A 16,534-nucleotide genomic window follows, 5' to 3' on the forward strand; every position below is an offset into this window, starting at 1 on the left:
TCACAATAATACAACCTGTGCTTTATGTAAATAGATACTGGTCATTAAGAAATCAAATTCTCATTTTAGGGCTCCGACTAATGACTTCAACACAATATCAAAAAAAAAAAAAGAAAAATGCCACAAAATGCTAATTTCAATTATCATAATGGTGAGCAGAGAAAAGTAAGCATATGTTGAAGCTGTAATTGTAAGTGTTGGGGTGATTATTTTAATCACTTTTCAGTCAGTTGACTAATTTCTATTACCAACTACCTGACTAATTCTTTCAGCACCGCATGATTTGCAGAACCTTATTTCCTCAGGTGCTTTAACACACAGGTACAGAGGAATGGAGCGTCTCTGGGCTGACTGACCTGAACAGCATCTTGCTCCCCACAGGTGAAAAACACCCCCAGCAGTCTTACCTGGAGGCATGGATGGTGTGACTGATGGTGACGACGTAGCCGGCCCCTCCCACATCCAGGTAGGGCCCAGTGAAGGTGATGAGGCCAGGGTTAGCCACAGCATGCTGGTACCTACACAACACACAGGCAGAGGTCACGCTATTTGTAATTTTGGAATCACTGACACAGAGAGAAATATGGAAGACAAATGGAATGATGTGATTGGTATCATGATACAACTTTAATTCTCTAATCATAGAGCTCTACAAAATGTGTTGACAGAAACACTAGGTAGAGAAAGAAAATTATAACTGGAATGACTGGAAAACAAAAAAATATTAAATGTAATAACTCATTAATTTTAGCAAATAATGAATAAAAAAAATAACTTGAAAAATTTTATGGGGCTCAAGTCTTGTTTTTGTTTTATTTTTTATGAAGTACAAAACATGCTGATACAGACACTAGCCCCTGGCGCACACACACACACACACACACATTCCTCTTAACTTCCTACCTCCCGTACCTCCCATTGCCCCCGTAAAACACACATACACACACACATAACCACACACACACTTCTCACCCCTTCCTCCGCCCCCCTTCACACCCTCCAAAGTAAACCTCACCATTGTCTGCGGGTCGGGTCGAAGGCTTTGTCCATCAATGAGCCCGGGTAAATCCGGAGCACCCCATTGGGTGTTGCTATGTAACGGCGCACAATGTAGCAGTTGAGGCTACTCATTTCCATTAGTGTCATCCACTCATCCGTGACGTGACTGGTCGCCATAACCTCGTTCCTGACAGAGGACTGCAGAGGGGAAGGGATGGAGGGGGACAGAGGTGGAGGATGGAGAGAAGGATGAGTTGAAGAGGGGGTGCAAAAAAAAAAGATAAGATAAATAAGGATCCATTTATGGTCACACTGAAACAAACTTTTGAAACTTTAGAAAGTTGTCCTCCAGTGACCCCATACAATTTGAAAATGATTGAGGAGAGCAATTCAGTGCAGAACAGTAAAAATTGAGCATAACAGAAATGAGGAGTGACTATTGTCAATGCAAACAAGCGCAGCTTTGTATTTAGTTCTCCTGCAGGGTAAACCTCATTTTGGTTTGGATTATGACTGATGAGGAGTTGCATAACCTACAGTCATAGTCATACATCACTTTTTGAAATCAACTGTGAAAGTGTAATAAAGAAAACCACATAAGGCAAAGCCATGAAAACCAATATTTAGGAATGAATAGGGCTTGACTGCCCCAAACATCCTGAAAAACGCCCTGAAATATCACATCCCTATACAATTTTCAGAGCGGCTTAGAAGTTTGAAAGGGGTGATGAGGTCACTGGAGGGGGCCTTTAAGACTAGCCTGGGAATCAGAGCTGGGAGTGAGGCTTAGAGTTCACACTCTAACACCCCCCCACACACACACACCACCCATCCCAGGCTGACAGAGAGAGGGAGAAAAGGGGAGAAACACAGGGACAGGAATGCACACAGACTGCCAAAGCCACATGGGGTTTTCCCCCCTTTCTTAAAGATGCAGAGCTTCATTTGTGAATATTAATTAATTTTTAGGTGGTAGTGTCATTGCTCGCACCAAGATAAGAAACCAAATACTCTAAAAATGTCTTGCGTGTTTAAAAAGTATGGATGAGCAGTGCATGAAAAGCGCAACTGAGCTATCTTCAAAGACTCCATTATGTGCATTTGTACGTAAGTAAGCATATTTGTGTGCATATTTGTGCATAATGTGTGTGACATGACCCCAGCGCTGGCTATGAGCCATGTGTTTGTCAGGTAGACAACGCTGGCCATGTGTTCGAGTGCTGGGGTCAGCGGCAAGGTGCAGCTGTGTTCCCATGTGAGTGTGTGTGTGTGTGTTTTGTGTACCTTGAGGCCAGGGTTGGCTATGAGCCGGGTGTTATCGCTCAAGTAGGCGGTGTAGTGCTCCACCATACGCTTTGTCTCTGGCTGACTGAGGTGCTCATAGGGAGAGGAGAAACTACCAGCTGCCAACATCACGGTGGGAGACTCTGAGGCAGAAACAGAGAGGGAAGTACAAAAAGTCAGAGACATGAATGAGCCACGACTGGTTTGACACTAATAATTGTTTAAATCCATGGTGTCCACAGGTGTCAGGCAGTGAAAAATGGTTATACAATAAAGTTAACCAAATACAAGACTGATTTTTGGACATTTTCTCATTCAAATCAGCATTGCAGATGAGTGTAATGGTTAATTTATACTTCTGTGTCAATGTCTCAGTGGTCCAGTGCAGTGTTAGGTTTTAGGTAAGTTTAGATGACTCTATGAACTGTTTCTATGACAGTTTATAAAATTGTATTTATTATATTTGAGGATTTTAAATACCTGCAGAGAAGCTGTGACTACAGATAACAGAAATTCGTCTTCTGATAATCATAGATTTTTGCAGATTAAAATGTTAATTCAAACGACAACTATAAAAAAACGTCAAAAATAAATAAATTCCAGGTGTGAGGACTGTGTGTTTGCCTTACCGACGGTGGCGAGCTGTTTGAAGTGCAGGCAGGAGCTGGGCTGGCCCAGCAGGTCTAAGCGATGATAGAGCAGCTTGGAGCTGGGAGCCGTGTTCAGGTTCTTCAGCTGCTTCACTGGGATCTCCGGCTGAACGTACACGATGCACAGGATGAACGACGTGTCCTGCACCTGGGAGACCAAAAAAGGGGAGCAGGGGGCTCAATTTATGTTTTAGATTAAGGTATATAGATACATTTTCCAGAGAACGGTGTACAATGTTGACAAGAGAAAACATATACATATTTTACAAACTGTTTTGGCCGCTAGATTTGGGTAAACTGCTGTGATGCCCAACTTTATCCAATAATATCCACAGTAGATACTGTTTGCGATGTAAACTGTGTGTGTATGTAAGCACTGACACGGGAGTTGGTGAGGTGAAAGTGCTCTGCTAATCTGCTTCAATCTTTTCCAAAAGAATTTAGTCTAATTGATTACTGTGTGTACTATACATTTACATTTGGTGACCACAAAGGGTGATGAAAAAAATACTGGGCACTGATGCTGTTTTTGTAATCCACTCCCACGTACTCTGTATGAACTGAGGGCCACAGAGACAGTGACATTACACACACTCCCTACTCCTCTCCGCCCTCGTACTCAGTGTTTAGTGTCAGACATCACAGCCAGTGTTTTGTGAGCCCCAGGGGTTTTCCTCAGCTCTGCTCAAGAGATAAATATGCCGGGTTGAACAATGGTGCTGAAACAAAACAGCAACTTGCTACTATAACCACCAGATTGTAAAAGAAAGATACCGGGCTTGCTTGGTCGTAAATTCTATGAAGGCTGAGTAGTAAACAGTCCAGTAAACAGAGTTTGGAGGATACAATGCAGCACAGCTCACACAGACGTAAGAATTTTTTTTGCACATGTACAGTATTGGAGGAAATTAAATGCTCATTTTTGAACTTTATCTTAGTTTTGGTCAGAAGCACCACATTTCCTACAACGAGCTTTTCGTGAATGAGTGTCATTGACATTGTCTGGTCTATAAAAGGACAGAGTGGCGTGGGAAAGGCAAAAGACTCTTCTTTCTAGGTCAACTTACTATTTTCTGTGTCTGGAAAATCAATTTTGAAAAATGGAGGCCGCTGCCAAAGCAACAGCAAAGGTGACGTGTTTGAACTCTAGCGCCTCTGCTAAATAACAAAATGTCAAAAGCTTTAAAAAAAAAAAAAAAAAAAAAAAAAAAAAAAAAAACATCAAAAATGAAATGCCTAAATTAAGTGTGATATTTTTGTGCCTGCCAAAAAATCTAAATGTCAAAAAGCTAAAGGCCTAAATGTGGCACGATGTTTTTGCTGTCCTGCTGCCATTTGCTCCTAAAACATGACACTTCTGGGCCTGGGAGGAGAATCAGATTCTGGGGATAGACAGTTTCGGTGTGTGGAAGCGCCTGTTTTTTCTTACACTAACTAATTTAAGGTGGCAGATTTGGGTGGAAGCCTCTTGGTCTATGGGAGACACAAAGACTGGGAGCATAAATCTCCACTGCGTGTTGATAACTCTATGACAGAGAGGGAGAGAGGAGAGCAGAGGAGTGGGAGAAAAGCAATGTCGAACAGCATAAGTCAAAACGTTATCAGGCCAGGACTTGTCGTGCTTCTAAATTAATTTTTTTTTTTTAACCCCCGATTTGTCTCAGACTTTGGCGTCTGTGTGAAAAAACAATTAAGGGGCAATTCACGGTTTCTAATTTCCACCTTCCCCTGATTTAATATAAGACTTAGGTTTTCTCTCACAGCAAGATATAATATCCTACAGCATCATTCACTCGGTTCCTTATCGTTCTTCCTATACAAAGTTTCTCCTTAAGGAAACATAAATATCACATACACCATTAAGACAGAACAGAAAACTCACTTTCTACTCAGCTATTCAAAGCATATTTCTTCATAGTGCTACAACATGGTACAGTAGTAAAGCACAACTCAAATCAAAGTTACTTCAAATTTTTAATATCTATGTGCTCAGAAATGTGCAGGCTCCAGATATTTCAAAAGGCATACACTAAGACAATACTGAGACTGGCAGATAATATTCCAAGTACTGCAATACATGCAAATTGTATGTGAAGCTCTGGCACTTTAAAGGAATACTCCAACGTTTTGGGCAAAATACACCTGACACAAGATGTTTGATATCATTTTCATCTCTGTATGTCCAGGAGCTTGGTTCATCTGAGTAGCATTTCATGTTAGCTTAGCATAAAGACTTGAGTCTATGACAGTCACAAATGATTTTTTTTTTTAAATTCCAAGACGTGTATTTACAATACATATGATACACTGCCTAAACAAGACAGCTTTGGAGTTGCTGTAAGGTTTATTTTTTCACTTTGATGGAGCGAGGCTAATGACTCCCATAGACTTCAAGTCTTTATGCTAAGCTAACACAAAATGCTACCCATAGGAACCAAACCACTGGATGTACAGAGGTGAAAATGGCACTGAACACCTTGTCTCAGTCTGGGTAAGTTGGAAAAAGAGCACTGAATTGAACTGAACTGAACTGTATTTTGCCCAAAACGCTGAAGTATTCCTTTAGTGCGCATTGTCTTGTATCATACTGGGCTGTACCGTGATAAAAAAAAATGAAGTTGGCAGTCAACTTGCATTAGAGCTAAGAGATTTTCTGACTTTTTCAGAGATCAGCGGAGAAAGCTGCTGTTGGATATTGTGTGTGTTAGCAGCAGCAGGTGTGCTGTAAATGCTTGAACACTGGACCTAAAGACCACTGTGACTTTTTTTAGTGGTTCAAGCCATGCGGATGATAAGGGGCAGGACTGTGCGCCCGCCAGTCACCAGTGACCATTCAGCCACCGACCATTACATACCAGTTTCCAGGCGTAGCTGACGTTGTACGCGTCTTTGCTCGGGTCTCTGAGTCGGTTGGAGTGCCAGGACAGAGAGGAGTTGACTGGCACGGCGATGACCTGACTGCCCAAAGGGAGACTGCAAAAAAAAAAACAAAAAAAAAAAAACACACACTGTCAAGCAACATCAAAACAGACATAAAACGTGTGTGTGTGTGTATAGTTGGAGGTTATTCTGGTTTTAAATGGCAGTAAAACAATACGTCAACTTTAAAGCTTCATCCGTCCTCACCTGAGAATGTTCTGCCGGACAGCAGGGAACCCCGGGATGTTCTCGTAGTGGATAATGTCCGTGTGCAGCGGCGGCTCTGTCATCAGATAGGGCCTCGTCAGGGACGGGTGCATCAGGGTGTAACCTAGGTAACAACCGACCAATCAATGACAGCAACAGCTTTAGTCAATGACTATACACTTCAAAGAAAAACAACAGCAAGATCATGAGGACTAGGGCTGAGTTATATCAACATAATGTGAATATAATATCTCTAATATTTTTTCTGTATTTACTGTACGCTTTGTTTTATCAGGTACTATGTTCCATGTTTTATTATGTTTACTTCTTATGTTTCTGATTTCATTGCTCTTATCTTGACGTACGTTGTAACTATGTTTTGAAAAATGCTATGCTCTTAAGCATAGGCTCTATCATAAGTGAAGACATAATGAATCCCATACAGTTATGCTATGCTCTTGCTGTTCTGTTATCTGCATAGCTGTCATATCCACATTACAAATGACTGTTTAGCAAAAATCTTGTGTGTAAACATCCTAAGAAAGCACCAACAGTCATTCCTACAATATGGTCATACTATGAATACTGAGGCATTAGTTCAAAGATGTTGTAAATTTGATTTTGTGTGTGTTGTCCGGTCCTCATGAGGTCTTATAAAACAGGTAGCTGTTACCGGTTGGTAAGAAAATTCGGTGCTGTTGATGAACTCTAATAAACTGTCAACCGCCCACTTCGGACTTTAATATTGACAACGAGGTCTCAAATAAAATCATATCAAATTCCAGAAAGGCCTGAATACCAGTGGTGACAACAGGTCCCCAGGGCAGCTATTACTGTAGGCTGGCTGCTCTTGAATGTCAGTGTGCTGTGGACGCTGCAAAATCACAGCGTCAGTGAAAATGGACGCCCCGAAATCTGGTAGAGGCGGCAGGGTGAGAAGCTGCCACTGCGACCGAGAGAGGAGCTCAGTAGTGCACAGAGTGAGACTGCAGTAGAGCTGACGAGGCCAGAGAGATGTATTTGTGTGTGTTTGAACCTTTAAACACACACCTGAATGGAATCAGTAATAGCTTTGGGAAAGAGGAGGCCCTTAAGAGACGGAGGGGGTGGAGGCTATTTGTGTTAAACACAACAAAACAAAGAATATGTCTTGGCTCTTACTACACCGCTCTTATTACACTGCTGGCGTGCGTGCATGTACTCTCACCAAATATACACACATATATTTGGGAGAGAGAATGTGTGAGTGTGTGTGTCTGTGTGTGAGGGAAGCAGCAGGTAGCAGCAGGTGGTGTGTCTCTGTCTGCTGGAGGAGAATCCCTCTCCACTGTAGGTCGAGGCATCTCTGACCTCATTAACTACAACAGACTACAGGACACAAGGATGGGCCCAAGAAAACACAGATGGATGGGATATAATGCAGGAAAAAGCTGTGTGTTTACAAAAAAAAAGAAAGAAAAAAAATCAAAAAATCACAACCCGGAGTATCCCAGTGGTGAATCTACGTTAGTTAAATGAAATATTCAACATGCATTTTTCATATATCTACATCAAATTATGCACAAACTAGTTTAGATTTCCCTGGTTTATTCTGCCAAATAGCTAAACAGCCTCAAAAAGTGAGCCTGCAAGATAAAACACTGTATGTGCTCCCTGTGAAAACAGATTTAAAACAGATTTTTTCATTAAAATATGTTGAGCGACTATTTTTCCCCAGGTCTGGCAGACTGCAGTGAGCTGCGTGTTTACCTAAACTCTAATTGGCAGCAGACTATTTAAATGCCAGTTAATTACTTTAATGGGAGTCATTTGTCGGTGTTTACTGAATAGCACTAATAAGCATGGTGCAGTAATAAGCCATAATTTGATGGCATATTCATTACAACGGCAAACTTTTCAGGGGAAAGAGGAGGCTCTTTGAATGCACGGCACACAAACAACTCCACCGATATGTGAGCAAAAATGCACTCGTGAAAAATACGTTTTCACAGCAAACATCTCTGGCAGGCACTTATCCAAGCCATGTATGCATGTCACTGTGGGTCAGCCTGTCTGTGTTTTCCAATTTGCTCCACTTTTCTTCGACTCTGATCCGCTCATGTCCTGCTCTTCGGCCTCCTCCCACATCCTAAATGATCCTCTATCCTCTCACCTGCCTCTCCCTCCTTCCTCCTCCATGACTACTTCCTCATTTTTCCCCTCAGCCTCCCCTCCTCCCTCCTCCTTGCCCTCCCTGATCCTGGCACAGCCTCTCAGGCCTGGAGCGAGAGACAGATAAACTCCTGGTATTGCGGATTTCACTCTCAGACATGTTAGCTCCATATACCTGCCCTCTAGCCAGTTTTCTCATTCTTCTGCACACTGCGGCTTGCAGAGTTATTACAGTTTGGGATTTTTCATGAGTCTTTATTCTAATACACTGTAGTTTTTCAAAGTTTCAAGTTTAGTTTTATTTAGTTTTCAAAGTAGGCTGGGTAGATTTTGCCTTTTTTTTGGTTAGTTTTAGCTTGTAGTTTGTTTTTTAAAAGAAGTTTATTTATTTATTCATTAGTTTTACTGTATGTTTATTTTAGAAACCACTGAATATTTTTGGTAAGGGTGGGATTTTCTAGACGTATAATGATGGAAGTAAAGATTAAGAATGGGTATTTTGTGCATTTTTACAACAGGTATTGTCTTAATCCAGAGCACTAGCCAGGCCTGACCTTGCTTTTTCTGCAAGGTCAAGACCCAATCAGACAAAAATAACTAATTAATCCTTTTTTAAACTAATTTTCCTTAATTTGTCAATTTGTGTTCAGTAAGAATACCAAATACAGCACAAGCTAGATGAAAAATCTAAAATATTCATTTATCTCTTATTTTTTGCCAGCATTTGTACACTTTTCATTGACTACTTTCATTTTTATTTCACTTCCCAATGTTTGTAAACAGATATTTCCCCTCTTAGTTTTAATTTTAACTAAAAAAAAAAAAAAAATCTTCTTGGCTTCAGCACAGGCAATGATTTTCAATATTAAGGAAAAACCAATATGTAGTCATGGTACCACAAGGCCAAACTCTTTCCCCAACTAACAACTGACCTGCTGTCCTGTACTGGTGGTTTCATCAGGACCACCTCAGCTGAGGCCAAGACAAACCGAGACCGGACATGAGTACCACAGGCAATGCACTGGAGCATGGCCCGAAATGGAAAATTATGCCAAAGAAATGCCGGTGCTACTTGAGAGATTTCAATTAAGACTAATGAGGTGTAATGGTTGTGCAGGAAGTTGAGACAGACACAAATAGAGGGTACGTGTATAGAAACATGAAAAGCAATATACATCTCTCTCATTCGGGGAGTTTTTCTACAGTTAGGACTAATATAGATTGAAACCCTAAATAGGTAAAGGGATGTTTTGTAGGTTTTTGCAGTCTGTTGCCTTGTAGACCTACAGGCAGTATGAGGCCCTATTTCCTGCTGACCAATTGTAACGTGAGTGACACGGAAAAAGAGAAACAGTCACAGTGTGGGTGCAACCTTGATATGTGTTGCTATGTGTGCTGCACATAGCAACACCTGGCTGACCTGCTATCACTGCATAAGAAAAAAATATGAGACTAGATATAATCTGGGATTTTGGATAATGTAATATTGTGATATGGCATTAGTCGCTACCTGCTTGGCCATCATATGCACATTATAATGATTGCTTATCCGTAATCTCTTGTGTGCACCTACCTTATGAAAGCATCAATAGTCATCACAATATCACTTATTAAGCTATTCAGTCAAAGATATGGTGATATCTGAATTGCTCCATGTTGCCCAGCAGTAGTTGGAAGCCTCATTAAGTTCTACAGTTATAAACGCTGCTGTCTATAGTGCTAATGAGGGGTTACTGTTTCTGGAAGGTGATTTGGCAAAGTATCCTATGAGTGTAATTTTCAAACCCGTTTACTCTGTGATTACATTTTCTGAATATTAATTAATTTATTTATTTATTTTGTGATGGAGACAATGGTCGTGTGCATGGGTGTATGCCACTATGATTGCTACAATGCTGTGTGCACCTATGTCTATGTGACTGACCTTTGTTATCAATGAGGAAGGTGTATGAGGCCAGTGAGTCTTGGTAGTAGGTGACGTCCTCCAGGATGTAGGCCAGACTCACATCCACTCCCACCACGCCCAGCAGCAGGTTACCAAAGTAACACGGGCGGCTCACGGTCATGATAAAACCTGGATGGAGGATAATAATGTCAGCTTAAGTAATTTCATCACAGTAGTACCTCAAATCAACAAAACCTAAAGTTCAATTCAGCAAAGCTCATTTCACTTCTTAGGTTAGCTCATTTGGGCTCCTTTATATTATTCAAGCACAGTCAGCTCAGTTGTGTTCAGTTTGGCTTACCACAACTGCAGTGAAATTGTTTATTTAATTTATCTAAATGAAACGCTGACATTTATTTGAATGCACTTTCATTTTCTTCAGTCCACTGCATATCACTCTCAGTAAGAGCTTCAGCTACACGCCTAAAATCTAAATGTCATTCAATATCACTTCAGTCTGAGCTCATTTCAGTCCAATTGGGTCCACCCACCGTCTCCCATGGGGTCAGCATAGGGCAAGCTGAAGCGGGCCAGGTCGATCATGCGGTTGGGCAGGTTGATGTAGAAGCGGCCCACCGTGGTCTCCAGGTTGCTCAGCTGGTTCAGCACCATCATGCTGCCTTTCACCACCGGCAACATGGCCGCTCCTGCTGATCCGGATGAGGACGCCACAGAAGAGCGGTCTCTGTCGAACATGCGGTCGACGCCATACTTGACGGAGTTCTGCTCTGCAAGGTCACGCAGGAAGGCCAGCTCCTTCAGGCCTGTTACTCCCTCTGCAGCGAGAGAGGCACAGAGAGGGAGGAGAGGAGACAGAAGGTGTGGAAGATGGAGACAGCAACAGATTTTGTTTATGGAAATTTGTTTTAATCAAGCAGGGATATTAAGAACTCATTTTTAACAATAATGACCTGGTAAGAGGCATCTTAACAGGGTCCACCCACCATCATGACATAATTTGTTTTTGGAAATTTGTTCTAATCAAGCAGGGCTGTTAAGAACAACTTTTTACAATAATGAACTGGCAAAAGGCCTTGGGAACAGGATGTTGGTGCTCAAAAGGCAGTGAAAAAGAGAAAACGACTCTTCAATAAAGAGCACGTGACTCAAATTCCTATTACAAAAGGCAATCTGCAGTTCTTTTCCTTCTACACTTGTAAAAGACGTTGTTAAGCGCTGGAAAGAAAGAAAAGATTGCTAACCACAGAACAGGGGCTGCATTCATCGAGAATCTTTAAAATGTGAGTTGTATTTTGCGACCAATTAACCTCTCAAGTCATAATGCAGTTCATATGATCATGTGGAAAGAGGCTTGCATGAAATTTTAAGGGGTAATGATCTAGGATCACTTGCCAAGCTGCATGACAATGTGAATAAACCAGTTGCAGGTCAACACCCAATTGATATTTCAAGCATGCAGGCCTTAACTTGTGATCCTAAATCCTGGCCGCTGCTCCTCAAAGCTGTACTCACACAGTCCTAGCCATCCGACAAACCCAGGCTTCCTCTCTCAATCCCAGACTTCATGACACATGCATAAAACCCTCATCACTTCAAACTAAACAAACAGTTGAGCTGCAGATCCATGCTCCAGACTTTAGACTAGACCCCGCATTATCTTTCCAAGCCCAGAGGTCATTTAGAGGAGACTGGATAACCATGGCTGGTCGACACAGCTGTCACCTGGAACATTTGGCATCTCGAAACCTACTGGAGAGGATAGAGCAGGGAATGCCTGCCAGTATCCAATCACTGACTGGATTACAGCAGAATCCGTATTTAATGCCAAGGCTCTGCTCTGTGGTTCATCATACTGGGCGAATGACAGGAAGCAATGTCGTCAGTGGTGGCAATGTCACACCAACACTGAAAGGGGATCTTGCTGCCAGGTCTGTTCACTTTCATTTCAAGCAATGCAGAATGTCAGCTGAAACTGCAATTCACCTGTCACGGAGAGAGCATTCATTCTCACTCTTTTTTCTTTATTGGATGAATATGACAACCCTCTCAAGCCACACAACTTGTTAGCAGAATCCACTTTCTAAGTTGATTGAGATGTATGGGAATTGAACCCAAAGATGCTGGCACCTTGTCAAATCTGTATTATAAAGCAGGTACCACATATACAAAATATAGTGAGACAGCACACAATGAATAACATGTAAAGGAAGGAAGAAAGTGGTACAAACTGCAGACAGAAAACTGTATGCACGCTACCAAACACACACTTTTTTTGGGGCCCGGGGGTTTGGGTTGGGCCAGGGAGTAGCAACTCATCAGTGCACACACACAAGCACACACTCAAACATAGCGCAGCCAAGAGACTGCTGATCACCTTTGACAATCAACACTTCACAGTTGGCAGGGGATGCAGGGAATAAGATGTACACACCCACACTGCTGGCCTTTCAGCTGTGTACAATAGCCTCAGTAACAAAACAAATGTTTTTTTTTTTTTTTTTTTTTTTTTGGTGGATATGCAATGCTAATAAACTCAGAATGAGAGATTTCTGCATCCTTTTCATCATGGAGCCCTTTAAAAAGGCAGGGTCCTCTGTCAGTCACACGCAGTGAGTGAGCAGTACATCCTTTGAAGTCCCAATCTCACTGCCTCTTAGATGTCCCTCATTTCCATTCTCTAATGCAAAAATGATTTGTGTTAATGGTGGACTAATGCATGCACAGTGGAGGTGTGTATGTGCGGTGCAGGGAGAGGGAGGAGCAGGAGGAGGTGCACGGACGGAGAAGGACAATGAAAGAGAAAGAGGAGGAACAAACACCACAATAACAGGCACAGTGGAAACAAAAAGCCTTTGAGGTTTTGGAGCACCTCTCTAACCTTCAGTCTTACCTCAAGCACATCCCACCCAAGAACATAGAAAAAGGGGGGAGAAATATAAGAGGTATCTACCACACAATCAGCTTCCAGTAAAACCAGATAAGAATGCAGTGCAGTGCAGAGTAAGACTAATGAAGTGTTGCTTTGGAGAAAATTTAACTCATAAAGGGCCAAAAAAAGCCCAGCTTTGCTTTATGGAAAATGCATGGCACTAACACTGCCAGGGTAAAGTGGTCTATTTCTAAATGCGGCCACCAGTGTTAAGAGTGTTGTTGCACTCCTGTAATTGGAAGATTCTCTGACTGAAAGCAAATGTATATGTAAAAGTGGACCTAGTCCCTCTATGTTAATCAATTTTGCAACTTTTCTTTGACTCTTTTGTGCTTTGTTTCAAAAAGACACAGATCATTGCCTGGGGTGTAGTTTCAAATATCCTAAGATATGGTAAATTCCATAGTGTGTTATAATCTTGTGATTCTATGAAGTGTTATAATGTTTGCGTACCTACTAAACTATAGCCGTGTAATCAGCCAACGTTTCACTGGACCTCTGACAAAACTGCAACAATTCAAGATTTTAATTAAAACATTTAATCTTAACCATGACCCATCTGTGTGTCTCCACCCAAAATGTAAATCAAACTCTGCTCTCCCATTTTAATATGTGAGTGTCATACCGTTCATGAGGGCGTAGGTGAGGATCATGACAGAGTTGTTGAGGTGCCGGTTCTCCTCTCTGACCACACTGAGCGTCGCTCTCTTCTCATGCTCTGATGCGTCTCGAGATGTGATACCAGACGACAGGTAGATGATTACCATGTCTGTGGCTGATTCAGGGTAAACACACACGCACATACATCAATTAATATCAAACAAAATAACATTTAGTTATCTGATCAATGGAAAATTATATAAAATCTCTATGCACAGATGCAGCCTATGTTGCTATCTCATTAAGCACAGCCTGAAGCCAATATGCATCACTATTTCCACATTCTCCTTGTGGCCTGTTCCTGCTACATGGGTGGCTTTTGGACTTTGTGACTCATGGCCTGTAATCAGTTCTGGAGGTCAAAAGTAACACTAGTCCAGTCTGTGGTCAGTGCTGACAACGATGTGTATCAACATGAGAGTTCAGCTGGCTGGGTCCAACATGGCGATGCAACGGTGAATTATCATTTTCAGTCGAACTCTGAATCTTAAGATTCTTTCATGAAATTAAATATTAAACCAAAAAATAAGACCAAAATTTACAGCTACACTTTAAAAAATTGCATCGAAAGTGATTATCTCACAAATTTGTACTTTAACCAGGCTACATTTAATCTGCATTAGTGTGTTGGATCTGGCCAGAACTGCAATATACCATGCACACCTTAAAACTAGCACTGATGCATTCATTATTTACTTCTATTTAATTCAGCTCAGTTGTGCAAAATCATTCATAGTTCTTACTAGCAGTGTGCTTGCTGAGGCTGCTGGTGTTTCGGAGCAGCTGGAAGGCCTTCTGGAAGCCCGCTGCGTGCTGCGTGGCACCGTCGGAGGCCTTGATGTTGGAAATGAAAGTGCTCATTTTCCTCTTGGTCTCGCTGGTCGCCGGAGACAGCAGGCTCTTGTAGCACTGGTCCAAAGAACACGAGCGAACTGTTTCGGCGATTGAAAGGATGGATATCTGCAAGATAAAGACGGAGAGGAATGTGTCAGAGAGAAACAAGGGAAACGCTGGGAGGAGCAATAACGTTAGTAAAAGCTGGACAGATGAAAGATGTTCTTCATGGTACGTCAATAAGCTTTAAACTTACAAATAAACTTTTCACGGCAAAATGGCCCCTAATACACCATCATCTCTTCCCATACAAGAAACTTTAAGCTGACCTTGTCGTGTTCATCTATGGCATTCAGGATGACCAACGCTGAGTCCCTGGCAATCTGCAGCTGGGTGTCAGTCACCGACGCTCCATGGTCCACCATCACCACAATGTGTTTGGACTGGGGACGGACCGCGGACACATAGACAGGCCTACAGAAACACACACGTGGCAAGATCAGACTCTTAAACAGCCATATATGCACAAGCAGTTCAAGATAATATTAACACTGACACGGTGCAAATAAAATCTCACTTGAACGGAGCAGAACAGAACAGAAGAAAGGACCACACACCGCATACAGATTAGACCTATGCACAAGCGAAACACCCAAATGTAATATTCCATGAGCCAGAGTAAATGTTTACTGACAGCAGAACCATGACTCTGCAACTGCTTCACTTACTAGTAACCATAAATCTCTGTCACTCCGTCAGTATCTGTCTCTTTTTCTCGCTCGTGTCACCCATCCTTCTTACCCCGGCGTTCCCGGAGACCCTTGTCACCTTCACCACCCATTACCCATCCTGCTTTACTTCTAGCAGGGGTTCCACACTTTTCACAACCCATACTGTCACACTTCTAATGCAAAACGATGTTAACACTATAGATGTGCAAAAAAACATTGATATAGCTGAATACTGTGACATCATTTTTCTCAATATTACCTTAATGCTCTAATACCTTCTATCTTTAGGCTTAAGCACTTCATTTTAATAACATGTCATGACACCTACATTTCAGTGCACTGAGCTAATTCTGTTTTAATACATTGGAATGAGAAATTTTAATTAAATTGTCTAAGTCTACCCTGGTGTTAGGTAGTTTAATGCATTATAGGCTCTATTTATACATTTTCAGTCATGTATTGCAAATGTATTGTGACACAAATTCTACTGTGATCCATGTATTGTGATACATCTTATATTGTGAGGTCCCAAACAACACCATCCCTAGTCGACATAAACAGAGCTCCTCTTACATGCTTTTCCTTTGAAGGGTAGATGAGGCGACATGTCAGAGAAATTTATTGCTACTGCCACACGAAAACCTCAAAGTTATGAAATAATTCTCATATTTCAGCTTATGTCTCCTGTTTTTGAATTACCAAACATGCTTTGAATTTCAATATGCCCTTGGGTCATGTTTGCCAACAAAGAGAACCGAGTCAACTTTCAAATTGCAGATACTAGGTCATCAAGCATTAGCAGTGTTTAAACTACGCAAGTTATGCGTCGCTGTTTGGTTTAATGTTTTAAGCTGTGTTGTCTGGAATAGGTGCACCTCATCACTTCAAGTGTGTACCATTGTGTCCGTTAATGTATGTGTGTTACCAGCTGGGTAGTGTGTTTGGCGGGGTTGGAGGGTTGGAGGGTAAGTGCCTGAGTGTGTGTGGTCCACTGAAGGACAACGAGAAACTAACCCAGGATGGAAAAAGGGGAGCGGTGTACTCACAAAGCCTCATTCACACTTGCAGCAAGCCAAGCAACAGCATTTCGCTCACAGCCGTATGCCAGCTGAGTGACTCACAAAGCCAGAAAAACATACAAGAGACAAGATGAAGGGGATAAAAAGTACCAGCGTGACAGCGGAGAGATAGAGACCGAGGGAGAAAGAAAAAGAGATAGAGAGGAGGATAGACAGAGATGTTTTTTCAGCGGAGTGGCCACATA

General features: G+C 41.9%; 1 protein-coding gene across 1 annotated transcript in view; it reads right to left on the reverse strand.

Moving 5' to 3' along the window:
* cachd1 (cache domain containing 1) overlaps nucleotides 1-16,534 on the reverse strand; it is a 101,187-nt gene that overhangs the window by 22,992 nt on the left and 61,661 nt on the right. Inside the window, exons 6-16 of the mRNA XM_030050067.1 lie at nucleotides 14,869-15,013; nucleotides 14,449-14,665; nucleotides 13,671-13,820; nucleotides 10,647-10,931; nucleotides 10,135-10,284; nucleotides 6,060-6,183; nucleotides 5,789-5,906; nucleotides 2,913-3,081; nucleotides 2,284-2,426; nucleotides 1,016-1,197; nucleotides 408-518 (exon numbers count right to left, since the gene is read on the reverse strand). Of these exons, the coding sequence (XP_029905927.1) occupies nucleotides 408-518; nucleotides 1,016-1,197; nucleotides 2,284-2,426; nucleotides 2,913-3,081; nucleotides 5,789-5,906; nucleotides 6,060-6,183; nucleotides 10,135-10,284; nucleotides 10,647-10,931; nucleotides 13,671-13,820; nucleotides 14,449-14,665; nucleotides 14,869-15,013 (1,794 nt within the window). The remainder of the gene's footprint in view (nucleotides 1-407; nucleotides 519-1,015; nucleotides 1,198-2,283; nucleotides 2,427-2,912; nucleotides 3,082-5,788; nucleotides 5,907-6,059; nucleotides 6,184-10,134; nucleotides 10,285-10,646; nucleotides 10,932-13,670; nucleotides 13,821-14,448; nucleotides 14,666-14,868; nucleotides 15,014-16,534) is intronic.

This window comes from Myripristis murdjan, chromosome 4, assembly GCF_902150065.1.
Source record: "Myripristis murdjan chromosome 4, fMyrMur1.1, whole genome shotgun sequence".
Taxonomy (NCBI): domain Eukaryota; kingdom Metazoa; phylum Chordata; class Actinopteri; order Holocentriformes; family Holocentridae; genus Myripristis; species Myripristis murdjan.